Genomic DNA, 26,295 nt, shown 5'->3' on the forward strand with positions numbered 1-26,295 from the left:
AGGAGTCAGAGGGATTCGAGACACATTATGAAGTGACAGTCTCCTATGGAATGTGAAATACTGTTAGTCCCTCCTCTGCCCCTCCCAGGATGCAGTCGCTCCTCTCCCTATTTTTCTCTGGAGAAGCCAAGCAAATCAAAGACCACAGAAAATGGCCTATAGCAGGATCCCTGAGTAAGTAGGCGCAGGGCTCGCAAACACAGTGCTTCCAAACATTCTTCTGTTTGAAATTTGAAGTAAACATAAAGCAGAACAAATGGCTTTGAAAAGTATTCTATAACTAGCATCCTCAGATAAAAGGTGTTCCATTCATGAAACACGAGGACTTTTTTAAGGGAAAAGTGACAAAGAATGAGTTTTTTTTTTTTTTGATGTTTATTTTCGAGAAAGAGCATGCACGCGAGTGGGGGAAGGGCAGAGAGAGGGAGACTGAGGATCAGAAGGGGGCTCCGCACTGAAAACAGAGAACCCAGTGCAGGACTCATGAACCAAACCATGAGATCGTGACCTAAGCACCAACTAAGTCACCCAGGCGCCCCAAGAATGAGTTTTTCAAAATTAAAAATGGTATCGCCAATGTTAAAATATCAATGAAAGAGTAGGAAGAATGGGTAAAACTGTACTAGAATGCACAATAAAGACAGGTGAAAACTTTAGCAAAAAATGTTTCTCAAACACTATGAAATTTACCAAAACTGAAAGATCTTAGTTTCTACAGTGAAAAGGCCTCCTGAGTTAAGAAACCCAAAGACAGACATGTCATTGTGAAATTTCAAAATGCTGCAGATAAAAGTCCTAAGAACTGCAAAGGAGAAAAAAGTTATACCAGCCAATGGAGAGAGAACCTAGTTTCAAACCTGCAACTGGCTGGATTAGGGCAGAAAGACCAAGGTTCCAAGACAGAAACTTCTGGAGGTGTTGGGGGACCAGGGTGGGGGATTGAAGGACTGAGGAGAGAACCGTTAAGGTCACTTGACACGATATACTGAGGAAAACAGTATGCAGGTTTTATGATCCTGTCACAGGAATCTGGGATTTGGTGATGGCTACACAGAACACAAAGAAGTGAAGCAGTATTACCTGCAGGAAGATTATTTAGGAAACGGGGTAACAGCATACTTCCATAGCCATAACAGAAACTTTTAAACTGAATATTATGATCTAATTAAACTGAGGCAGAGAGAAGGGAGGGAGAGTTCTGAATTCCCATCTTGCAGGATATAAAGTTTATATAGTGGCTCAACTTCAGGAATCCGGAGATAACTGGATAAGCCTACTGTGTGAAATATGGAGGACAGTACCTGCTGGAAAACCTAAAAAAGTTCAAAGTGATGAAACGCAGGGGCACAGCCTTTGATGAAGTGTTAGAATTATCGAACTTTTTAAATATGCTCATGCTTAGGAAGCTGTCGCTCACGTGGAGTTACGTGACAGAGGTGGGGTTAAGGGCTGAGTTGGCGGTTTCAGTCCCTGAACATGTGAAAGCTCTTTTGATCCTCCTTATCATCCAGTCAGTGCCCAGTGAACCGGTGCTCGAGAACTATAAAGGTCAGTATTGCCCCTCATCCTTATCTCGCCTTCCCAACTCCCTCCTGCCCCCACATGTGAATTTTAAACATTTCCATGGTTCATAACTAATTATTCTGCCAACTTCAGTGAGGAACTAGAAAAGAGGAAGGACAGCACAAGTGGAGGCAAACTTTTTAAGACTGGGAAGATACAAAATGAACTGAGAATGGAGGGGGGCTGTGCACATGAGGAGCACTGTGACACGTAAGTGGATTAAAAGCAGCTCAACTCCACAAGCTAGAGATGACTGAAGGGTTGTGGGGCATTCTGGGATGCAGTGGGTCATAAGACCAAAGAACTGAGTTCCTCAAGAACTGAGACGAAAAGGAATGGCTTAATTTTAAGGTTAATGAAAAGAATAAACTGAAAACAAAGGTAAAAGTGTTCTAGGCAGCTTCAGTTGAACTAGGCTTTGCATTTAGCGGGGCAAGAGGCAAGAACAGAATATGGACATAAATCTGCTTCAGTGAGTTTTTCCTCCCTTTATTCTGCGGACTTACTCTGTTAGCCCCCAATAGGAATCTTACACACATTTTCCTTTTGTCCCTAATATGCCTGCCTTATGTTTCCCTTCTTTGATTTGTAGGATTTTGGCATTCCTCTAGTTTTTGAATATTGGATAGAGGGCTTATGCAAATCAAAGGCAGCTAAACCTTAGAGTACTTGACCGTCAACCCTGCCAGGCCTTTCATTGGCATCATCAAATTCTGTCCTTAGAAAACCCTCTGAGATAATTACCTGTACAGTCACTTAGCCTGTAAATGAGAGTTAAGACCTGACCCCAAACCCATTCCTTTTTACCACTATGTTCTCTTTCCAGTGTGCAATATACCAAGAGCCCATGACATGAGGACAGATGATTAGATAAGGCCTTCAAGACCAACATCTTGATGTTGGATATCAAGTTGCCATCTTCCATCTTTCATAATAATCCTGCCGCTGCCTATGCTAAGATATGGTGCTGTCGTGATTGTGGGAGCAGAACTGGGAATCCTGACCAAACTGTCCAAGGTAAGGCTCTTTTCTCCTACACTCAGCTAAATCTTAATCAAGATCTTTTGAGCCACATTTAAATCATAGAACTACATACTGTATCTTTGTTGGTAAGAATGATGTTCATAACCTCTGTTCTGTAAGCCAAACTAATGATGATTTCTCTTATCCTAAGAAGCTTTAAAAAACAAAAAAACTAAGCAAATGTTTACACATCTGATGAAAACAGAGTTCGCGTTATTTGCCTGTTTGTATGGGCCTTAATTTAAAGCCAAGGTTCTGATTACACTGAGATAACATGAATAAGGGAGACCCTTAAGCCATAGTTTTGATGTTTAAGTATTAGGATTTTATTTCCATATTCATGTTTATCCTCGAGTTTAAAAAGTCTAGTAGAATCTAAGGGACTCCTTTTAAATACATTTACCTACTTGTGATGGAGAAACCAATAGGAACCAGTACATCATTTTTATCCACTTGCATCATGTATCTCCTATAGGAGACTCTTTAGCCTGGCACTCTTCACAGCTCCAGTGCAATCTCAGTGTGCTACAGTTTCACTGATCCACACCTAATGGTGCCTACAAAGCACCCATGCTTCCCATCTTGTCTCATGAATCCATGAAAGCCTGCAGATTCTCCCAGCTCTAAAAGCAGTGTTTACCAAAATCAGCATTTTGCTTTCCTGAAACATGGACAACATCTGATAGTAAAGAGGTTAACAAGATTTGACTTAACCAAAATTGCATGAAGATTAAAGAGTTTGTCACCATTCTGCTCTGCAATGTAGTTTCCAGAAGTCAACTGTGATAAAAAGCAGGAGATAACTATTTTAAAATTTTACTAACTCCTAAAAAGCTGAAGTTGGATTTAACAGTTTATTATGATTTATTAAGTGTCATTTTAAAAACATCTGTCCATTAAACCATGTAGAAATAAGTATGCAAAAAGTCTGCAAAACAAAACATACTTTAAACATGTTTAAGTAGAGGGATTATTTGAAATTCCGGATTTTTCAGTCACTTCATTATTATGCTATTGCAGCCAAGTAATCCTTAACTTCAGTCGGAGTAAGCCTCCTGAATCCGGCTTCATTGCAGATTCCAACCTCTATGTTGTCTTCTGTCATCTGCCCTTCAAAGCTTTCCTATTGAAGAGGAAGGGCAAAAGGTCAGTTTTCCAAGCACTTAATTATAAACTCATTATAAATCCCATTGTTAGAAATTGTGCTAACCTTTAGAGTTAATATGGCTGTGTGAATGGCATCTTCAAGTTCCAGGTCTTCGTTATATCTAAAGAATTTTTTGAAAAGGCAATGATTTATAGCAGAACTTACATTATTTATGGTTACTTAAACATGACAGCGGCAACGAGAATTTCTCAAAATCTAAAACACTCCTAAAAATACTAAGCTACAGATTAATTCTTTTAGTCCACTCATTGTGATAGCTGTCCCCCAATAATAAATTGATGCTTGTAATCCTAACAGCAGTATATTTTAATATAATCAGAATGTGGTGGCAATATTATAATTTTTTTAAATAAAGAAATCAGACCTTTGCTAAAATTTCTTTTGTTTGTTCTTGTAAGTTTTAACTTCATGTGAAATGTTTAAAGACTATTAATACGTAAAAGGAAAAGGAAAGTGCTTTAGGAAAGATCTTAAAATTATTTGTTTACTGATTAATCCCATGTCTAAAATTTTTCATAATCTTTTAACATTATGTGAAAAATGTACTGAAAGGTTCATCTGCTGGTTATATAGAGTTAATTATAAATTTTTGCCATTCAAAATGCGTGTAGGACATTTTTCGGTGGACCAATGCTGAGAAGATAGCTGGAAATAAGAGCAGTGACAGCAGATTTTTACACGGTACCGCACTTTTCATCCAGCACATACAACAATCTACTGTCAATACCAGGAACTCAGCTTCACCATTTTTTTCTGTAACTGTCATAAGGTAAATGGTTATCACTTACGTCACTTAAATTTTCCACCCCAATTTTTTACTCCAATTCCAACTATTTTTTCTTTGAGAGTGTAGGAGGAAAAATGAAGTAAAAAATAAAAACAATTAAATTTAGGAAAAAACCCAAAGAATGCAGAAATAAAAGTTCTTAAGAAATAAATACTATTACCACTTAATATACTGAAGACTAGGGAGCCAGGGTGAAGAGAAGTTTTTACTTTATTTGTAACTAGGCTAAACAAATGAGTGTTTGAATATAAAGTAATAAATGTGTTTAGATTCGGGATACTAATTGTTTAAAAACACTGAGAACCATAAAGTGAGATTGCTAAGAAATTGAGTTTCAGTAAGCCTACCTTTTCTCTAGGAAAGTCTTCCCATTCACGTAGTTCTTTCCCATTGCTGTGGCTTTCCATGCAAAGTAAGCTCCCTAATCAGGAAGAGAAGGGAAACACATTTTAAATCATTAATCTAGTTATATCACTCTGCCGTTTCTTTTTTAGGTCTATAAATTTGTCTCTAACAGTTCACAGAATATTTGGAATATAATGAAGTATGTCACAAGAGAGGCTACTTTCTAAAAAGATTAGAGAGCTAAACAGCAAAGAGGAACGAAGATACCTCTGGAGATTATGGAGAAGTTCAGTAATTTGATCGTGGTGACAGCTTTCTCAGCTATTTACATCCATCAAAACTCATCAAATTGTACACTTTGCATATGTGTGATTTATGGTTACAATTTATGTGAAAAAGTCAGTTAAAGGCTACAGGTTCACTTACAACAAATAATCAAAAGTAATATTTCAGCATATTAGGATTGAAGGACTCTAGAATCATATATATATGTATATATATGTGTATATATATACATATGTATACACACACACACACACACACACACACACACACACACACACACACACATATATATCTGTGAGAAAAATGGTGACCAAGTCTTTATCATCACTGCTGAACAAAGTAAAAAGAGACAGTATTTCATTAAAAATATTTTGAAGTTTTGGGGCACCTGGATGGCTCAGTCAGTTGAATGTCCAACTCTCAGTTTCAGCTCAGATCATGACCTCATGGTTTCATGAGTCCAAGCCCCGTGTCAGGCTCTATGCTGACAGTGCGGAGCCTGCTTGGGGTTCTCTTTCTCCCTGTCTTTACTCACACTGTCTCTGTCTCTCTCAAAAATAATAAATAAAACTTAAAAAAAATTTTTTTAGTATTTTGAAATTTTGTAATCTAATGTTTAATGAAAGCAGCAATATGTTGCATATAACATGGCCTCATCTGTTGAAAAAAATACATATGCACACACATTAAGAAAAATACTGAAAGAAAAACACCAAACATTCTTTGAAAGAAACAACTGCCTTTGAAATAAAGCAGGGAAGAAAAGGGCAAAAGATGAAACCTGGATTCCAGTGATGATGGCTTCTGCTACCCACTGGGAAGAAAGCTAAGAGGGCATGTCATTTAGTTTCAGAGGCTCAGAGATGGGGTAACAGACACTGTCAGAACTCCCAGAATACTTGTTTTTTCTTCCGGCTTTCCTCAGACAAGGAAGAAACTTGTGGAAGAAACTTCCTCACACAGTTGCAGAGCACTAGTAGCCCCTCTGAATGCCTTCTCACTCAGATGCCGATCTCCTGCTTTAGAGTAGACGGACTCACCCACTTTGCACAACACTGTCTTCAAGAGTCATGTCTGTGTGTGTAATTAGAGTCATACTCCAAGTCGGCCCCAGGATTAAACAGATGGCAAGGAGTGCAGCACTGTCTTCTAGACCCAAATCTTTCATCGGAATATTTCTCAAAGTAATAAAACTCCACAGATTTAAAGAGATTTGATAACTATTTCAAGAAATCATTCCACTGTGTGAACTTAATGAATACGAAAAGGAAGAAGAACAGAGAGCACAGACCTAATGTACCCTCTTCAATCAGAAGACTGAATTACCAACATTTTAAATGTACAAATGCACCAATCCATATGTTCTAAAGCCCAAATGAAAAAGAAAAAAAGAAAATACTGCTAAATTTTAAACTTTTTATGGTTTTTGTTTTTATTAGCTGTTCAAAGGGTACTTTAATCCCTCCGGTATATCTGATAATACTTACAGATGGATCTGACTGAAATAAATACGGTCGCCCCTCATTCCAACCACAAATTAGTAAAGAAACTCCAAATGGCCGAACACCACTAAAGAAAGGAGAAACAAAAATTATTTGGCATCTTCATGGTGTTAAAATCAACCTAAGGTAGGAATTTATTAACACTTTCAAGTCTTAACAAAGCAAATCATCAGGTAAAATGAATTAGACTTTTAAGTTCCTTAAACAGTATTTAGTATCTTTCTGAACAAATCAATTCAAAAACGAATTCTCTTTATGGTACTAAGGAACACTAGTCAAATCATTTTGGTAAATGGAGTGACACAAATTTTGGAGTTAATAAGTGTGGAGTAACATTTTGTGTCTTAACAAAGGACAACTTTCAACAAATGCAGTTTTTTTCCACTAGCTTTACACGTTAGCAAGTACTTTTATACTATCTCATCCACGTGTATACCCAGATTCAAGAGAATTACAATGAATATGGATGTGTCCAACAGCTATTGCTTTCGTTATGTGCTTATAATCATTTATAGTTGGAAAGATAAATTTGGAAGCAGAAATAACTGCCTGCCCATAGGGAAGTGTTTCAGTCACTGGCAAAAGGGCTTTATTGAGAAGCCGCATTTTGCTAGTACATCAACAGCAAGAAAACACTCCAATCTCTTCCTTAAAAAATATTCTAGCTCCAACTAAGATCAGAAATATTCATCATAGTAATTTTCTCTACTTGTTCAATAAATACAGGAATAGTAAGTCCTCTTTTTAAATACACCTACTCTTCTAAAATGTTTTCTTTTTTCTAATTCATGATGCATTTCAAGTAATAAAATCAACTTACCCTGACTGAGTATATTCTTGCATCACAGAAGCTACTCTCTGTACCAGCTGAGCTGTGGGAATGGGTTCTTGGTACACGAGATAGTACTGCTGAGCTAGTTTTCGAGCTCTGTGCACAAGCACTCTAACAAACAAGGAAGAAATAAGACTTCATGAAAATCTTGACACTCGGCTCCTTAACGACTCTTCTTCTACAGGCATATACCTACAGCATAAGTCTTACATGCTTCTATGGAATAGTAACGATCAGCTCAAAGCCAGTCTTGCTCTTACATCTGGTTACAGTTATCTTACACGAAAACAGAGCCACACAGAGGAGCTGAGCCACAGGAGACGAGACAAGGACAAGGCAAAAGGAAGAAAATTAGGGACAAGGGGTACCAGTCAGCTCGGTACTAACAGATTTAGCATACACAATGGGAGCCTTATCTCCCTCCATGGCTTCTTCAAGATTGTGCCCCCTTTCCTGAGGGCAGTCACCCTGTCTTTGTATCTTAGTCAAGCCAACACACATAAATGCCCACACGATCACACACACACACACACACACACACACACACACACACACACACACACACACACACACAATTTGGGGCATATCTTTCTCACTCTATTTCAATCTTTTTGCTACTCTGCACTTCAAAGAGTACCCTTAAGAGATTAAGGAACAGCAAGAAACTACTTAGAACACAAAAAATAACAAATGTATTAAATAATATTAAGAATATTCTATATAATAATCAAATTAGCAAGACAAATAGATGTACCTTTACCTGCTCCTAAACTACTCATGTGAACCATCACCCCCAGTGTAATACTCAGTTTGTCTTCCACTGTCCTGTCCTCACACTTTACCCCATCAGTGCACTGCAGCATCCCTTCTACACAGTGGCAACGGAATCCACTGTAGTGAGGCTTGACCACATTCCAGCAACTGTGGCTTTTTCCAACTCATGAAAGTGAAACTTTGGCTCTGTCTTGTTCCCCCAAAATCAGGAATGAAGTTAATTGTTTTTTCTTTCTTTACTTTCTTTACTTCCTTTGCTTTACTCGTTAAGTGGCAAACATACAAAGTTGCCAATCTCTTTCAACTTGCTGGTACCCTGATGTTTCAGGGGCCTTGAGAATTTTGTCCCTTTGCTAAGAACAAAAATATAATGGGGATAACTCTGAATGGGATGGTAATGTTTTCTTTTGCTGCCTTGTAACTTTTTTTTTTTTAAATATAGTTTACTATAACTTGTATTGCTTTGGTTTTTAAAATACATGGGAGAACAGCAAATCCTCTGAAGCCCAGCCCTTGGATGGAAAAAAAGGGGTGTGATCAGAGGGGAAAAACCACTAAACAGATAAGAGAATTACTGGATCTCCTCTTTTACAATGCAGTGGCACTGAGTTATCCTTAAAGCAACCCTTGGTCTATTCCATGCAGACAGACTAAATTCAGCTGCCTGTGATGCTGCTGTTGCTAAGCAAAGCACAAAAATGAAGAGTTGGGAGATTAAAGGAAAAACATCCCTTGATTTTTCTCCTCAAAGTGTATAAGCAGCTCATAAAACAGTGAGGAAAAACAAATAGTACAAAGTACCTGTAATCTGGGCCCATGCCACTATACACCAAGCCTATATGCTTGGTGATTGGTTCCACTTTGTGTACACTTCGCTCGTCATACAGAATGGATTTCTGTTTCTTCTCGGTTGCCAATACCACACCATTTGCAGCTTTAAAAAAAAAAAAAACAAAAAAAAACAAAAAACAGTGCTAAATGTTTAGTCACTTAAAGATTCTGCTTCAACAGTTTTCTAATTATGGATGCATTTTACCCAAATTCCTTTATTTCTTATTTATAAAACTTTTTCTGTATTAAAATCACCTAAGAAATGATAAATTCAGGGCATCTGGGTGGCTCAGTCAGTTAAACATCTGACTCTTGATTTCGGCTCAGGTCATGATCTTAGGGTTCATGGGACTGACCCCCCTGTCCGGCTCAATGCTGACAGCTCAGAGCCTGGAGCCTGCTCTGGATTCTGTGTCTCTCTTTCTCTCTGCCCCTCCCCTGCTTGTTCTCTCTCTCTCTCTCTCTCTCTCTCTCTCTCTCAAAAATAAATAATCAAAAAAAATTTTTTAAAAATGGTAAATCCATTTTTCCCTCATTGGTCATCTCTATTATGCTAAGGACTCCCTATAGGTAAATGCATTACCCAATATTCCAGAACACCGAAGAGTCCAAAGAGTCTGTACCTTTTAGAATTCTGCTTACTTGCTATTGTTCTTGTAATTTGAAATTTAAAATCAATGATACAGGCTTTTTTTAAAAAAAGGGTATCTTTAGATGAAGTTTTATAATTAAATTTTTCTAAATTATAAAAAGGATAAAAACTGCCACAGAATAGTGATTATTATCAGTGGAAAAACAAAAGAATGCTCAGTTTTTCTCAATGGGAAAGACTACTTGTGGGTTATTACAACTAAAAGATAAAGGAGCTATATTTATTTTGAAAAAAAAATTAATCATCTTCTTGTACTCATTGGCTTATTACTTTTCTTTAAACTTCAAAATACTGTAAATCAACAGAAAGAACTATTAAAAATTATGCTGCCCTATTTATTTAATCACTAATTAATTCCAAAAGCACTTTAGGATAACTATTAACAGGCATGTGAAATGAATGAAACATTTAATTACCTTTAATTCCCACTGAAGGGGCTCCTCCAGCTACAGCAGCCAAAGCATATTCAATCTGGACAAGTTTACCAGATGGGCTTAAAAAGAAACAAAGGTATTTGCTAAATTCACATATTTTCAAATATGTATAATAGGAATATCTCTAGGAGAGGGCAGATATATAAGTCAAATCCATTAACCAAATACCAAGGAATAGCTGGGCTTTCACATTATAAAGCTGTACAGAAATTGAGGATACCAGGCAATTTGTACATATACATAGTAAAGCACTTAGCTTTCCTTTTTCCCCCCCTCCTTCTTGTCTGACTCTTTAAGCACCATCATTATTACTGTTGCCTTTTATCACTCACCAACCTTGTGACTTCAGGCAAGTTACTTAATCCTGCTGTGTCTCAGTTTTCACATCCATAAAATGGGGATAATAGTACTACAGCCATTTTAGAAGTTTGTTGTGAAGATTAAATAAAGGGATGCCTTTTGTTCCTGGCACAAAATCAGCAGCAAGTAAATACCAAATAGTGTTATTAAGAACATGTATATGTCTGTTAAATACCAAATAACAGCATAGATTTCATATCGGTGGAGTTCCACATTTTAGAAAGTAGGCATGGCCTAAGATGTAAGACCTAGATAGTTATCAGCCAGGACAAAGTATCTTCTATATAAGCTATTTCTAGAAGCTGTGAGCTGGTGATACCTAACATACCTGATTTCATGGGTTTGGTAGCCAGATTCTAGCCCTAACCTGGCTTTTAAGATCATACTTTATTTCGAACCAGTTGTTGAGTTAAAATCATCGTAAACTAACCTGATTTCACAGTTAAAAAGTTTTTGAGTGAAAGTAGTTTGTCCAGAATGACATAGCTTGGTCCGTGTCTCTAGTCTACTAGTGAAAATAAAACTTGAGTTTCAGAAGGTCATTTATCTTCATAAAATTATGGATACTCTCATGTCACCCAAGCCTCAGCTTTGTTCCAGACACACAGACTACTCTTAGAATTCAAAAACCCCTTTGACAAGCTAACCCCCTCTGTCTGCAATGCATTTCACCCTTGTCTGGTGAACTCCTTCCTCCTGGTCATCCTTCAGTCTTCAGTAGAAATGTCATTCATGTCCTTAAAGAAGCTGTCCTGGCCACAGGGACTAGGCTGAATCCCACACACTCATGCCTACAGTGCCCCATACTTCCTCTCTGGCTAAGATTCATCATGCTTAAATTACTCATACAATGTTCGCCTTCCTCAACAAAGTCTAAGCTCTGTTTGGTCAGTATCCTAACGTACAACCTAGTACCAGGAGTCCGCATCATTTAGCTGACAGAGACACAAAGGAGACCTATTTAAAGGATAAGCCTAAGTGTGACAGTTTAAAGACTCTTAAGTGACAAAAGCAGTTAACTTGAGTGGAATAACATTAATAGGTATTTAAATTTTTAAAATTAGGCTGTAGTTGTTAGTCACTATTTCAATAATCATATGACCCACTAGGTCCATCTGGCTTTCAATTATTGCTCAACATCGAGCTCAAATACACTTGGGAACATTTTAAAGGCTCAGGTAAACTTAAACTTACCTTTTCACTGTTCCCCACAATCACCTGCATGAACATCTACTGTTACATCTTCCTGTATGAAAGATCGCCCATCTGTGAGCTCACTGAGCAATCAACCATCTGTGTATTCAGTCACACAACTAGCCCATTCCAAAGCACCAGCACCTCTACCTGGGATAACCGACACAGCCTTCTAACTAGTTTTCCTCTTTCCCACCCTTACTTTTATCCCACCAGTCAGTTACCTTTGTACCAGGTCACCTATCACTTAAATATAACTTCCTGGTTCACTTAAAATACAAACTTCTGGGGCGCCTGGGTGGCTCAGTCGGTTGAGCGTCTGACTTCGGCTCAGGTCATGATCTCACGGTCCGTGAGTTCGAGCCCCGCGTCGGGCTCTGTGCTGACACCTCAGAGCCTGGAGCCTGCTTCGGATTCTGTGTCTCCCTCTCTCTCTGACCCTCCCCCCGTTCATGCTCTGTCTCTCTCTGTCTCAAAAATAAATAAACATTAAAAATTTAAAAAAAAAAAAATACAAACTTCTTCTGGCCTGCCAGGCTCTTCAAGATCGGCCCTACCCACACTAACTCTTTGCTCACTATACTCTAGCACACTGGCCTTATTATCAATTCCTGTAAGAGTTCAAGCTCTTTCCAACTTCAAGACTTTCATTTATCCTCTTTCCTCTGTCCATAAGTCTCTCTACCCCTAAATCTTCAAATAGTTAGCTCTTTTTCACCTTCTTGTCTCAAAAATCACCCTGAAGCACTGGCTTTTCCTGACTATCCAATCTACAGTTATGCTGCTTCTTTTAGGCTCTTTCAATAAAATTCCTGAGTAAAACATTTTTCAGAATGTATTAGTAGACACCAATTTGTTTACTCATTTACTGTCAATATCCTCAACTGAATGTAATTCACATGAACACTTTTTCATCCTATAACACAGCCTCATCACTTCCATCATTAAGAGTTTGATTCTAATTACAACAGGAGAGAAACACATTTTTAAAATCTAAAACAGAGTTGAACCATTATGTTAAAAAAAAGTTTATTTTACTAAAGACATTATTACAGAAAGATTTAGCTCCTGATGATATTTGATTGTTTCGGCTCCAGTTATTCTAAAGAAAGCATTACACTCTCTTAAAGATACAGAACCAAGTTTGCTTTGTTCACAAATATGAACAGTGACTATTTAGCAAATATTGTTCTCTATCATTGTATATAAGACCTTTGATTTACAAAATTTCATTTCATTCAAAGGTTAAAACACCCTCATTTATCACTGAAAACTGTGAAGTTTACACTTGGAAAGTACTTTACTTTTTTAGTATATTACTATTTTACTATTTTAAAAAGACATCTAACAGTAATAGGAAATGTATTAATTTTGTCATCAGAAAGAACCCAGTTTGAATGTGACCTCAGCTACTCATCTAAGACCTTGGACAAGCAACTTAATTTGACCAACCTGTGGTTGGTTCATCTGTAAGATATTGAGATAACGTTTATCTCACATGATAGGAGGAAGAAATGGAGTAGGTTAAGTTGCACCCACACATAAAGTACTCAACAAGTTGGATCCTGCTTGCCTTCAGTTGCCAGATACAACTACATTTCAACTAAATGGGAGATTACCGATCCGTAAGAAAATGGTAAAACTGAATCATTACCCGGTCGATTTATTAAACCCTTCGCTGCGCTGACGGTTTCTTACATTGTGAACAACACTGAAAAGTATACGTATTATTTTAATCCTTTGTTCTAAAACAGAAAAGCCTACAATCTTTTGCAAAATAAAGACATTCCCCTCCCCCCCCCCAATGTAAATGTAGTCTAGTAGTTTGGGGCCCACAAACACTAAGTGACACAGAGAGATTCGCGCTTTCCTTTTTAGTCCTTAAACTTCTAACAGGGACATGGAAGAAACCGAAAGCGGGAAGAGGTTTCTAAGTACCAAAGGGAGACTAAGACTCAGACCAAACTGTAACGGTGAGGTTTTCAGAAGAGAAAAGGGGACCTCAGAGATTTGACCAAGATTCTAAGCTCCAGAAGCTCCCCAATCAGGCCTACGTGGTGGGTCAGGAAGGAAATCCCGAGTTCCGAACGGGACACCCGGAGACAGCTAATCCAAAACTGCCTTATTCTCTAGTTTCCAAAGAGAAAGCAAATCCCTGACTGAAGGCCTTACCCTCCCTCAGCCCCAAGGTCGCCCTGGATCCCCAAAACCGCGTTCCCGCGGCTTCCCGGCATCGGGGTTTTCAGGCCGCGGGCGAGCCAAGCAAATGACTTTGCAAACTCGCGTTTCCATCCCTATTTCCTACTGTGCCCCCCGGAAGCATTAAGCCAGAGACTAGGCCGGAAAAAAAACTAGAAGCCGGGGAGTTCCTGCAACCTCGACTACGCGGAGGGCTTTCGGTGCCCCTTGCATACCTGAAGGTAGTCAGCGAAAAGCTGTAACCGCGCTCCGCCATCTTTGCCTGGAGTGCCAAAGCACATCCGCACACATGCGCACTGGCGCCCGTTTCTTTTCATTTCCCCTCCCCGCTCCTTCCTTTCTCTCTCTCTGATTGGAGGAGAGTCAGAGCCGTTCCAGGGACCTGCTGGGCGTTGTAGTTCCAGTAGCCAGGTTTGTCAGACTCTGCATCTGTGCGCATGCTCGAGATGGGGCCGGGAGCCAATAGCCAGGTGGGAGTGGTCTTCAGGCGAGGAAGATGGCGTCGGCCATGCTGGTCCTGGTGGTTCCTCCGTGGCCGGCAGCCCGGGGACTCCTCCAGAACTGTTGGGAACGACTGCAACGGAAACTTTGGCAGAGCTGGCGAGGCTTTCCCAGTTCCCCGTGGGGTACGTAAGCTATGCTGCCGTGGAGGAGGGATTAGATGAGAGGACCCCAAGCGTCGTGGTGAACGCTGCTCATATTTCGCCCTCGTCCCGCGCTTTGATCCGCTGCCGCCGGTGGGGACGTTGTCCGGGTTAATTCCTTACTTAGAAACTAAAAACAGCTGGTTTTGCTTCCCTTCGCCCTGAAAAACAGAAAACGTTCTGTGTCCTTTTCGCACAAGCAATGTAACCGAAGCCCATCTTCGATCAGGGGCGCTGCTATCTGGATCCTGTTTCCTTATCAGCCTCTCAACCCCTGAAGCGATTTGCCCTCCTTTGTGGTGTTTGAGCTCTGCAGTTGAATACTGTTGATATCGGTGTGTTCCCTGGGAACTAATTTCAGTTAGAAGTACCTTGAAGGTTAAAATTTCATTGCTTTGACATTTACATCTAGCCTTAATTCTAAGGTATTACGAACATAATACCCCGGGAGTCTGAACCGAGAGTCCCCGATATGCCAAAGCCTACATGTGCTTCCTAGGAAATCTCCACACCATCCCTTTAGGTACCACTGCTTTTCAACGGAAGAAGTAGGCTCGTGAGGGCCTCAAGGTCACACGGGCCGAGCTGTTAACCACTGAGCTATGCCTAACAATACTTCTATAGATATACTGAAAAGGAATACCGGTTGTTAAATGTTAGCTTTGTATATTTTTAAGAGCTCCTAAAACCAAAAGAAGTATTCCAGGTCTGAGGAACAGCAGGAAAAGGATAAAGGAGTCTTTTTGACTTGATCAGCCATTTAGGAAAACAAAACCTGATAGTTGATAGTCATATAAGTAAATATTATATAGAGTGGTGAGTTCTTTAGAGAACGGATAATAAATATTATGAAGAACTAAGTGATGTAAAGGGCCTACCAGGTTATATGACAAAGGAGCTAACTCAAGTGGAATATAAAAAAAGGGCGGGGACAGGGTGGCAATAGACAGTTAACCTGAGTGAAGGTTGGAAGTACATTTTGGGAATCTCAAGCTTAGATTGACTTGTAAAGTAAATAGGAACTGCCTACCAAGTAGCATGTGGAGTTTGAGTGATTTATTCATGTTTACCAAACCCGTGGGTTCTGTATTTCAAAAGGTGAGAAGTCTGGGTAGAATTTCACAGATTCATTTCAGCAGGTGCCTCTAAGAAAAATTCTGCTTGTGTTGTTTAAAATTGTGTATAAGTTTTAGTGTATTTTAATAGCCAAGGTTTCTGTTAAATGCCTATTGAATGTAATATTCTAAACTTTATATAAGGCTGTTGACATCACTGTTGGTTGTTAAGGAGAATGATACCTGTAAACAGTCATTTTGAAGCTAGAAATCCATTCTGCATTTCCATGTTTTGTTTTTATAGGACCAGCATTAGCGGTCCAAGGTCCAGCAGTATTTACAGAACCAGCAAATGATACTAATGGAAGTAAGGAGATCTCCAGCCTTTTGGATAGTATTTTTTGGATGGCAGCTCCTAAAAACAGACGCAGCATTGAAGTTAACCGCTGTAGGAGAAGAAACCCTCAGAAGCTTATTAAAGTTAAGGTAATACACTGATTTTTTGTGGGTTTGCTTTCTCTCATATCCACCACTGCATGTCTTCTGGTACTTATATGGCCTATCAGTAAATCATCCTTAGAGCTTATGTGTACTTTGCTCTGGCCTCTCGCTATGTATATATGTATGTCAATTGTCCTATAGCCTAAATATTAGGACCACAGTTGAGGAGAGTTTGGAATCTGGGCAGAGGACTGGGTTGTGAAGAACCTGTGTGACTTTTGTTAGGAGCTGGTGATTTGGAATTATATGTGGGTAAACATCTTAATTAGGGCAGAACCTAAAATTAAAGTCAGAAGCAGTAGATATATTGGGTCCTGTGTTTTACTAGCCCTTACGTATTTATTCTCTTCTTCACTGTGATCATTAAAATGCTGTGAAGGAAAATCCTTAGGTAGGTAATAAAAATGGCTAATATCTGTTAAATACCTACGATGGATATAAGTGCTTTATGTGAATTACCTCATCGAATCCTCACAACAGTCCTCCAAAGTAAATACAGCTTTGCTCATTTTTAGGATGAAGACATTACTGCAAAAAGAATTTGACTATAGTCACAAACTGTCAAGTGATAGAGCCAGGATTTGAGCCTAGGCAGTCTGATTGTTGAACTCACATTCTTTTGAAACTTTCTGGTGTGTTCCTGTCCTCAGACAATTCCAGGTCTCCACACCCGCTCCCTGCCCCCATAGATACTCTTCATTAATCTAGTAGACAGAAATTAGAGTGTTTACTACCTTTGATTTGTTCACTTAAGGCTTTACCAGCCATCATTTGAGTGGTTCTCCTCCATAACATTCTGCAGCAGCTCAGTACAGGTGAAGCTCAAGAACAGAGAATCGACTTGCATAAACTTCCACATTCAGTATTAAACCACACCCTTAGAACTGAAGCCAAAAAGTATTACTGAGTCACATTTGGAACTGGACTTAAAGTCTGGAGCTGAAAAGTATGTCCTTAATTAAAGCAACAATAATTTATACAATTTGGTTGAGAGAACCGAAGATTTTCAGAATGAGAGCCTATACCAGTCTGCGACATGATTTTATTCTGAGGGAAAAGGATATCACCCTGTGTATTCATTTTCCTCACTAAATTGTTTTCTGCCACACACGGTACACTTTGCTGCTGTCGTGGTCAGGAAGAGAGCACCGACTTCACGTATAGCTCCTGTACCTCTGGTTAGACATGCAGTCCAGTGTCGTGAGGAAAATGAGAAATTGGCGAGGCAAGTCATTTACAGGGTTCTTTGCTCCTTTCAAAAAATGAAGTTGTTTTTGTCCTTGCCTCACAAACGTTTATATGTTAATCTCATGAAGTGGTTGGAATTTCTTTGATGCTCTTATTTACAATTTTTCTTTTCTATTTCAAATCTACCTTTAGAACATTGTTGAAGGGATTTCTATAGAGGTTATAAATGCCTTATGAAAGTAGGGCAGACATGTATAAAAACTCATTAAATTACTTTCAAATTGTAGCATAACAAGAGAGTTTTATGTTAAGGATTACAATCAGTCTTCATTCTTAAAAAGAAAAATTATACCATATGCCAACTATTATACCATATATGATACATATACTATTATACCATATGTTTCAAACAGGAATTTAGGGCACACCGATAAATAGGGGAAGCCAATTTTAATGTTTGTCGCCTTGTTTTCCCCACAGTAAATTGAAAGAAAAAATGAGTTCCATATCCCTTGGCTACATTTAGATGCCGGCCGTATGGATCTCCCCATTGTGTTGAAGGACTCCTTATTAGATGTTTAGTATTTGAAGGGGGGGTAATAGAGTTCATTTTACATAATATGCCTGTATGGTTAAGAAAAATGTACCAAGTTCATACTTGGTAAACCTGAGTTCTAGTCCCACTTTTTCTATTAATTGAAATTCATTTGTCCTCTGTTTCCTTATTAAAGTGAGGTTGAACTACATGGTGCATGACCTTATGCAACATGAACAGTCCAAGAAAGTTCAAGTGTGAGCGTCATTCCTGTCCGTGATTGATGTGCATTGTTATGCTTCTTGTTAAAACAGGATTTTGTTGTTTTTTTGTTTGATTTTTTAAAGAACAATATTGACGTGTGTCCTGAATGTGGTCACCTGAAACTGAAGCATGTCCTTTGTGGCTATTGCTATGAGAAGGTGTGCAAGGAGACGGCAGAAATCAGAAGACAGATAGGGAAACAAGAAGGGGGACCGTTCAAGGCTCCTCCCGTGGAGACTGTGGTGCTGTACACAGGAGAGGCACCATCTGAACAAGATCAGGGTAAGAGAATCATTGAACGAGACAGGAAGCGACCGTCCTGGTTCACCCAGCATTAAGACCAAAGGTATTCGAGGAAGATAACTTCATATAAAACACTTGTCCTGGAAGAGAGGAAGATGCTTTGTTTTCATGTTGATTTTATGCTTGTTTTAAAATCACCAGTATAGTTTAAAACATTCTCTCAAAGCAGTTACTTTTATGTGGGTTAATTTGAAGAATATACCAGGAGTAAACTCTGAAAAATGCTTGTTTATGCAGAGGCACAATGGATTAATATGTGCGTTTCTATTACACTGTAAGGTTTTGAGTAAACCTAACATTTCCAGTACAGAAAAATAAACAATGTAAAATTCTTAGCAAAGATCACATGTTTTGGAGGTGCCTGGGTGGCTCAGTCGGTTAAGCGTCTGACTCTTGATTTCAGCTCAGGTCATGATCTCGGGTTCATGAGGGCGGGCCCCACATCAGACTCTGTGGTAACATCAAGGGGCCTGCTTGGGATTCTGTCTCCCTCGCTCTTGGCCCCTCCCCTGCTCAGTCTCATTCTCTCAAAATAAAAAAAAATAAAAAAAAAAAAAAAAGTATGTGTTCTGGTTCTGGTTTTGTTTTCTAGTGATTTGTCTTACACAAAAATACACAGATACTTTTAGTTAAGTAACACCTGAAAATAGGTTAATTTGAATTCTGGGTATTGTTTCTTCAAATGGTGGTAGTGGCAGTAAGAGAAGGTTTGTTCGGTTTTGTTTTAGCAAATTAGAATTTCCTTTGGTGAAACTCACTTTATATGGGTATATTATGTTAATTTAGATAGAAAGCTCTTCATATTTTACATTAAATCAAAATGACGTTCAGAATTTATTGGATAGCTCATGAGATTTGTACTTTATAGTTTTGAAAGATATTTTATTTTTAATGTTTTTATTTTATTTTTGAGAGAGAGAGAGAGACAGAATACAAGCAGTCAAGGGGCAGAGAAAGGGAGACACAGAATCCAAGGCAAGCTCCAGGCTCTGAGCTGTCAGCACAGAGCCTGACGCAGGGCTCAAACTCACGGACCGTGGCTTGAGCCACCCAGGCGCCCCTGGAAGAGATTTTTAAAAGATATGAGTAAATTCACTAGTCCGCAGAAAATGTACTAAAAATGTTGTCTTTTGTGTTTTTCTTCTAGAATGTCCTTTTAGTTTATTTTTCACTTTATCTCTTTGTAGCAATGGCATTTTTAACATAATTCATTTCAAATTTCCCTCTTCGTGCCCCATTCTTGTGTCTATCCTGAACCTGAAGTTGGCTATTTTATGTGTCTCCTGCCTCATCAAAAAAAAGAAAAAGTGAGAAAACTTAAAACACAAAAACACACAGATAAATAAGGGAATTACAATTAAATGGAAAATTAGTAGGCAAAATAATGTAAAAGCTAGAGATACATTTAAATGCATGCCACTGTAGCCTGAATATTTTTTGGAAGTAGGCAGGGAATTCAACTAGGAACTTTTTCCTTGAAAGAACCTACGAGGATAAACCCTCACAAGGTAAGACACATGATCCAGAAATATATCACATTCTTCATACTCAAACCTGAGGGCTGTTTCTCCCATGGGATTTCATAGTGAGGATTCTGTGATGCAGTAATCCATGTTAGTATTCCTAGAAGGAAATGAACCAATTTCATCAGGTACAGTATAGACCAGTACTGCGTTGTGGTACAATTTAGTAAAAGCAAATCCTTAAAAGTTCCAAAGTATTGGAATCCCAGTAAGTAACTTTTGACTCTATCCAAGCATGAAATTAAGATTCTGGAAGAATTAATTATGTGGGTAATCATATGAAGGCAGTCATCTGCAGATCATTATTTCTTAATGTTGATAAGCTTTAGAAGTGCTGTGTGTCGAACTTAAGGTGGAATCGGTGATTCATGAAAGCTGAGGCCAGTGAAGTACATGCCTGAATCTTCCCACCGCCTACTCAGCCTCCCCATGGACAACAGGTTGTGTAGTGTGCCCCTAGGTAATGTGCTGTCCTTGATTTAGCAGCTCCACACACAGACCTGGTGAGCATATGTGGGCAGGTCACTTTGCTATTCATGGATAGATAAATGTTATAAAATAGATCCCCAGATTTGATGTCAAAACCAGATGTTTATGTTAGGAAATGGTGTCATAAAAGATTACCATTTTTTTTTTTAATTTTTTTTAAACGTGTATTTATTTTTGAGACAGAGACAGAGCATGAATGGGGGAGGCTCAGAGAGAGGGAGACACAGAATCCGAAACAGGCTCCAGGCTCCGAGCGGTCAGCACAGAGCCCGACGCGGGGCTCGAACTCAACAGACCGCGAGATCATGACCTGAGCTGAAGTCGGCCGCTTAACCGACTGAGCCACCCAGGCGCCCCAAATTACCATTTTTTTTAAGAAGCCCCCTCAAAGTTATCTGTGTAGTACATTTTATTAGTTCATTCTTCCAGTTTTTAGTATTAGAAGAAAAAGGGCATCATGAGCTTGAATTAAATTATTCATGTACCTGATGTGTTAATGTTCTGAACATTAGAAATGAACTCCTTCCCTACTTGTCCCCTGCTCTTAAGACGCTGAGACATTTTGCTAGGCACTCTTGGAGAAGAACTCCACAAGGGTTCAAGTTGTGGTTGGGAGAGGCTGGGGCATGCCCCCTCTGAGCTTGAGGCGCTCCCCTCCTCCTTCCTGACTCGTGTTTAACCTGGTCCTGGCAGATTAACCAAGTCCTAGTGGATTCTGAAAATCAGGTGTCTGACTTCATTCCATCTCCCTGCCAGTGTCCTCATTCTGACCCTGTCCTCCTTCCTGAGCTGTTGTTACCATGTGCTTCCCAATTATTAGTTTCTAGTCTTCTCATATTTCTAATTTTCTTCAGTAGTTTTTAAATTACAAAAGTGACACATCATTGTGGCTAATGAAACAATGCAAAGTATGTAAGCAAAAGTTGAGAATCATTTCTCTCCTACTATGCCTTCTACCACACCGCCTGGTGTCTATGCTTCTAAGTGTCACACTGCCACTAGATGCTTTGTAAAACCCATGTCTGATTGTATCACTACCCTGGTCAGAACCAGGCTCCTGGTTAAACCCTCCCTCATCTTCACAGTCCGTCCAAGTCTTCATGCCTGCCTCCTACCGCAGTGTAGTGTGCCGCCCATCCCTCAGATTGTTGAAGTCAACCATCTGCAGCCGCTAGTGGACCACCTTCTCAGCAGGCTTCACTTCTCTCCCACCGCGTTCACTTGGCCTCACTGCCTCTCCGACCTCAGCGTCCTTCAGACTCCCTTACTGATTGCACCTCTTGTCCCTAGCCTTTCACCTTCTAGTGCCCAAGGCTCCCTCCTTGGTGATCTCATCCAGTCAATGGCCTTAACTATATGTTGACACCTTCCAGTATGGTGTTTCTGGCATGGGCCTCGCCCTTGAACTGCAGACCCATGCTCAACTGCCTACATGACATCTCCAGTCGAATGTCTAGAAGATGTCTTCAACTCCCTATCTCCAGTTCAGAATCCCTTCTCTCCCAGTCTACTTTCTGCTACTCCCTAGACCTTTTTCATCCCAGCTGATGGCAACTCCATTCTGGTTGCTCAGTCCCACAACCCACCCTTAAATTGGCCATCTACCCGTCTCTTCCTCTCATATTCAATCGGAGCAAATCCACAAATCCCACTGATTCTACATTTAAAAATATACTTAGAATCTGACCTCTCACCACCACCTGCCATCCCAATCAAAGCCCCTATCATCTTGTCTAGAATACCAAAGTATCCCTCTCACTGGTGTCCCTGTTACCACTTGGTCTCCTATAGTCTGTCCCCAACACAGCAGCCAGAATCCTTTCAAAACTGGGCAAGCCATGGCTCTCCTCTCTTCAAATTCCTTTATTCAAAATGTTAACTCGGATGAAACGTGAGGATACATACGTGAGGACTTTTGCATTATGTAAATATATACCTTTTGTGGATAAACTGAGTTTTGAGATTTAGGTGTACTGTGGATGACCCCCACTTAAAGAAATTGTAATAAATCTTTTAAAAATGTGAATCATTCTTTATAATTGTCAGGCATGACTTTCAAATTCAAGATTTCTTTTTATATATACGAAAAATAGAGGGCTTTCAGCCATTCCTGGTAGGGGAATGGGTCACTTTAACACTCTTCTAACTGGAGAACTCTTCTATCCAAGCCCCCATATGCAGTTGTTATGTTTCAGGGACAGGATTAGTCCCTCAGAATTTCTAAAACTGTGCTTAGGAACTCTACCATCTATGATTAGTGTTTCTTTTCCTGGCACACACACCAAAATAGATGCTCTGCCTTTGGGCGCAGCTCACAAGGAGCAGTGTCATCCTGTGGCCTATATTGGTGCATAGCGTTTTAACTTGTGCCTTTCTAATGGAATGGTGTCTCTTCCAGCTGCTGTCTTCACTCCTGTCTACGGCAGAGGGCAACAGAGAGCGTGTTCTGGCACCAAAGGCTCTTTTTACCTTACTGGAAACACTTCCTGTAATGGCCATGCCCCTGTGTCACCCTGCTCCTCTCCTGTCCCATTGACCTCCTTTGCCTTCCCCCTTCTCAATGTTTGGTAAGTGGCTAGAGAGTGTTAGGAAGGCAGGTTGGAGCCAGGACGGGAAGAAAGCTAGGCGACCAGCATAATCTGGTCTCCTGGACCCTGTTTCTTAAGCTCTGAAACAGCTTGACAGTTCTCAGCCTTGAAACCAAACCCTGGAAGTGCCACAACGTACCAGGCATCCCGAGCTGCCTCACTAGGGGGCAGCAGGTGAACTGCACTGCCTCTTCTCCAGAGAAATAATGGCCTGTCAGGGTCTGCAATGCAGGGGACATTTTTTTCTGATTCTACCAAAGCCATACATTTAAAGCCATGGAAACGAATGAGATTATCCAGAACAAGTACTCAAGAGAGAGAGGAAAGAACCCTAAACGGAGGAGGAAATCAGGATGGTTGTTCAGCCACGGATTCCAAGAGAGGAGAGCATGTCAGGAAGAGGGAGTTCCCTATTCTGTCAAGTGCGGCTGGGGTGAAGATTGAAGGGGGCCCAGCGATCAGGACAAATCTCATTTGTGACCTGGCAAAACTGCTATCATTTGAATGTTTGCGGCCGGAGCCAGATTGAAGTGGGCTGAAGAGTAGACAGACTGAGGAGGGAAGCAGTGTTCCTAGAGAGTTCTTTCCAAAAGCCTTCCTCTGCAAGGGAGTAGAGAGATGAGGGGAAAGCTGGAGGAAAACAGGGAAGGAAGAGACCGGTGTAGCACACACGTGCGCTATGAACTTACAGCTCAGACATGTGTTTATGCTTATGGGAATTATCCAGTAAAAGAGGAGACTTGATGAAATGATGAAGGACAGACAGAGTCTAGTTCTGTATTCATTGAGACTTTGCTTGAGATGTTAACCCTAAACTTTAATGTATTTGGTATAGTCTTTCCACATGGCAACATGGTATTTTTCTATATTTATCCCAATCTTATTTTCCAGCCTTAATTAAGGTCCCACACATTTATTGCAAGGGCCACCTCGATGCCCTTGACCCAAACCACTGTCAGTGGAGAGGAGACTGTGTCCTGCTAGTTAGCCAGAGAAACTTCCACCTCCATCAGGCATGGAATAAATAGCGATCAGACATCAGTATTTACTAAAGTAGTCCCAGAAGCTGGAGGAAATCTGAGAAGGCTGATTCATCTTCATACTTTTCTGGAATATGCCTAAGACGCCTAGGTCTCTGAATCTGTGCTCCCCACAGCCCAATCTATAATTTTGCTTTTCCCATTTTCCTGCCATTAGATTTAGGTAAAGCAAATACTTCTATTCAGTCCAATGTATTGATGATTTAATGGCTGGTGTTGTAAGTCATGTATCATTTGGGAAGCTTAATGGTTATTTCTGCTGATACTATTTTCCAGAACATAGAGGCCAGGGACATCGAATTGTACACTTAGAGTTAGCACAGGATATGGTTTATAGGAGGTAAAAATGAGCAACAGGAAAGACACATTCTCAAAGCTTTTAAAAAATTATTATTTCCAGTTAATGTCCTCATTCAAAAACCAATACTAGTCTTTATAATAAGCTCAAAATCATTTTTCTTCAATGTGAGTGATGTTTACTGAACATGTCAGGCATTTTGCATGTTATAAATAACCTTTAAAATAATATTGTAGAGTCGTTACTAATAATTACAGCTGAGTGTGTATAATGCATGAGGCACAGTGCTGAGTGTTTTATATACACTACTATTTAAATATATGCTGTAAAGCAACATATGCTGTAAAAATTTAATGTTTTTTTTTCTGTGATACTTCCTGTATCTTTTGGCCTTTATCTGAATCAGGGAACTAGAACACCTTATTTACTTTCTCAAGGAAGGAAAGGCAGAAAGAGAGAGAAAGAAAAAAAAAAAAAAAGACTTCAAAATCTTGGCCGTTAGGGGAAAAAGCAAAGAATTAAGGAAAATGATTGGGGAAGGCACACATTTATGTCGTAGGTTAGCTTCCCTGCCCGAGGGACCAGATGAAAAAGCCCTGGGCCAGAGAACAAGAAGGCAGGAGTCTGAGGAAGTTTTCTGTGTCCTGCCCACCCCACCCAGTCCCCAGTCAAATTCTAACTCTGGAAGGAGGACTAGAGCTTTTTGTTTTTGTTTTTGTTTTTTCTTGGGGGGAGGGGGAGGGCGGGTATAGCCTCGGGGAGGCAGAAAGACTCCAGGGAACAAGTGTCTGTGTGGTGTTTTTAGGCAGGCAGTGCCTTTTGCAGTATCACTGAGAGGTGAAGAACCACGGAATGTCTGGTCCTGACAGGGTCTTATAGACAGGAACCAAGGATGACTCTCCAGAGGCAAAGCAGGATCTGTTGACCTTGAATTGGCGGTTGTGTCTGTCACCTGGTAGAATGGAGCCTCACAATAGAAACTAAGCAACGCCGTGAGGTAGACTTTGGCACACAGCAAAGCCTTGCCATTGTCAAACCAGCAAAGAGGCTAAGAATTGAGATTAAACCGATTCTAAATCCTAAATCCTAGTGACTTTGTTACTATGGTAGACTGCCTTGGGGTTTATAGATGGTGAACATGACAGAAACTTGCCCACATCCCGGAGCTTCTGGAAGGGAGCTGGTATCTGAAGCTAGCCTGGGCTCTCCCATGTGCCTCATTGCATCTTTGGTGTTGGCACGTGCTAATCATAAAGCTGTACTTTTTAATTCTATAGAACAAATGTTGGCGAGCCTCCCAGATGGTATATAGATATTTATAGTAGAATAGGTTGTTAGAGCTTAAAAGAAAATGATTTAGTCCAATGGCTTCATTTTGGAGCTCAGGAAATTTAACCCTAGATTTAACCAAGATCACAAAGCTAGTGAATGTTAGAGATGGGTCTAGGACTATCTATTTGGACCATAATCCCAGCCATACTTGACTTTTAAAATATTCTTTTTTTTTTTTCAAATTTTTCTAATGTTCTAAATTGTTTTTTTTTCTTTTTAATGTTTATTTTTTTAAATATAATTTATTATCAAATTGACTAACATACAGTATGTAAAGTGTTCTCTTGGCTTTTGGGATAGATTCCCATGGTTCATCGCTTACATACAACACCGAGTGCTCATCCCAACAAGTGCCCTCCTCAATGCCTATCATCCATTTTCCCCTCTCCCCCACCCCGCCATCAACCCTCAGATTGTTCTCTGTATTCAAGAGTCTCTTATGGTTTGCCTCCCTCCCTCTCTATTTGTAACTCTTTTCCCCCTTCCCTTCCCCTTGGTCTTCTGTTAAGTTTCTCAATATCCACATATGAGTGAAAACGTGATATCTGTCCTCTGACATTTCACTCAGCATAATACCTTCCAGTTC

The 26,295-nt window shown here is 39.8% G+C and overlaps 2 protein-coding genes across 2 annotated transcripts; one reads left to right on the forward strand and one right to left on the reverse strand.

Moving 5' to 3' along the window:
- Positions 1 to 3,426: 3,426 nt before the first annotated feature.
- On the reverse strand, positions 3,427 to 14,298 carry PSMA2 (proteasome 20S subunit alpha 2). The gene is made up of 8 exons (XM_025929531.2): positions 14,165 to 14,298; positions 10,179 to 10,255; positions 9,081 to 9,213; positions 7,494 to 7,616; positions 6,659 to 6,740; positions 4,889 to 4,962; positions 3,797 to 3,854; positions 3,427 to 3,709 (listed from the first exon to the last, which is right to left on the reverse strand). The coding sequence occupies exons 1-8, from the start codon at positions 14,203 to 14,205 to the stop codon at positions 3,593 to 3,595; spliced, it is 705 nt and encodes a 234-aa protein (XP_025785316.1). The 5' UTR covers positions 14,206 to 14,298; the 3' UTR covers positions 3,427 to 3,592.
- A 122-nt stretch (positions 14,299 to 14,420) lies between these two features.
- MRPL32 (mitochondrial ribosomal protein L32) lies at positions 14,421 to 18,779 on the forward strand. The gene is made up of 3 exons (XM_025929711.2): positions 14,421 to 14,575; positions 15,953 to 16,134; positions 18,220 to 18,779. The coding sequence occupies exons 1-3, from the start codon at positions 14,446 to 14,448 to the stop codon at positions 18,472 to 18,474; spliced, it is 567 nt and encodes a 188-aa protein (XP_025785496.1). The 5' UTR covers positions 14,421 to 14,445; the 3' UTR covers positions 18,475 to 18,779.
- Positions 18,780 to 26,295: the final 7,516 nt, after the last annotated feature.

The sequence above is a fragment of the Puma concolor genome, chromosome A2, assembly GCF_028749965.1.
Source record: "Puma concolor isolate L17-30 chromosome A2, mPumCon1.1.hap2, whole genome shotgun sequence".
Taxonomy (NCBI): Eukaryota; Metazoa; Chordata; class Mammalia; order Carnivora; family Felidae; genus Puma; species Puma concolor.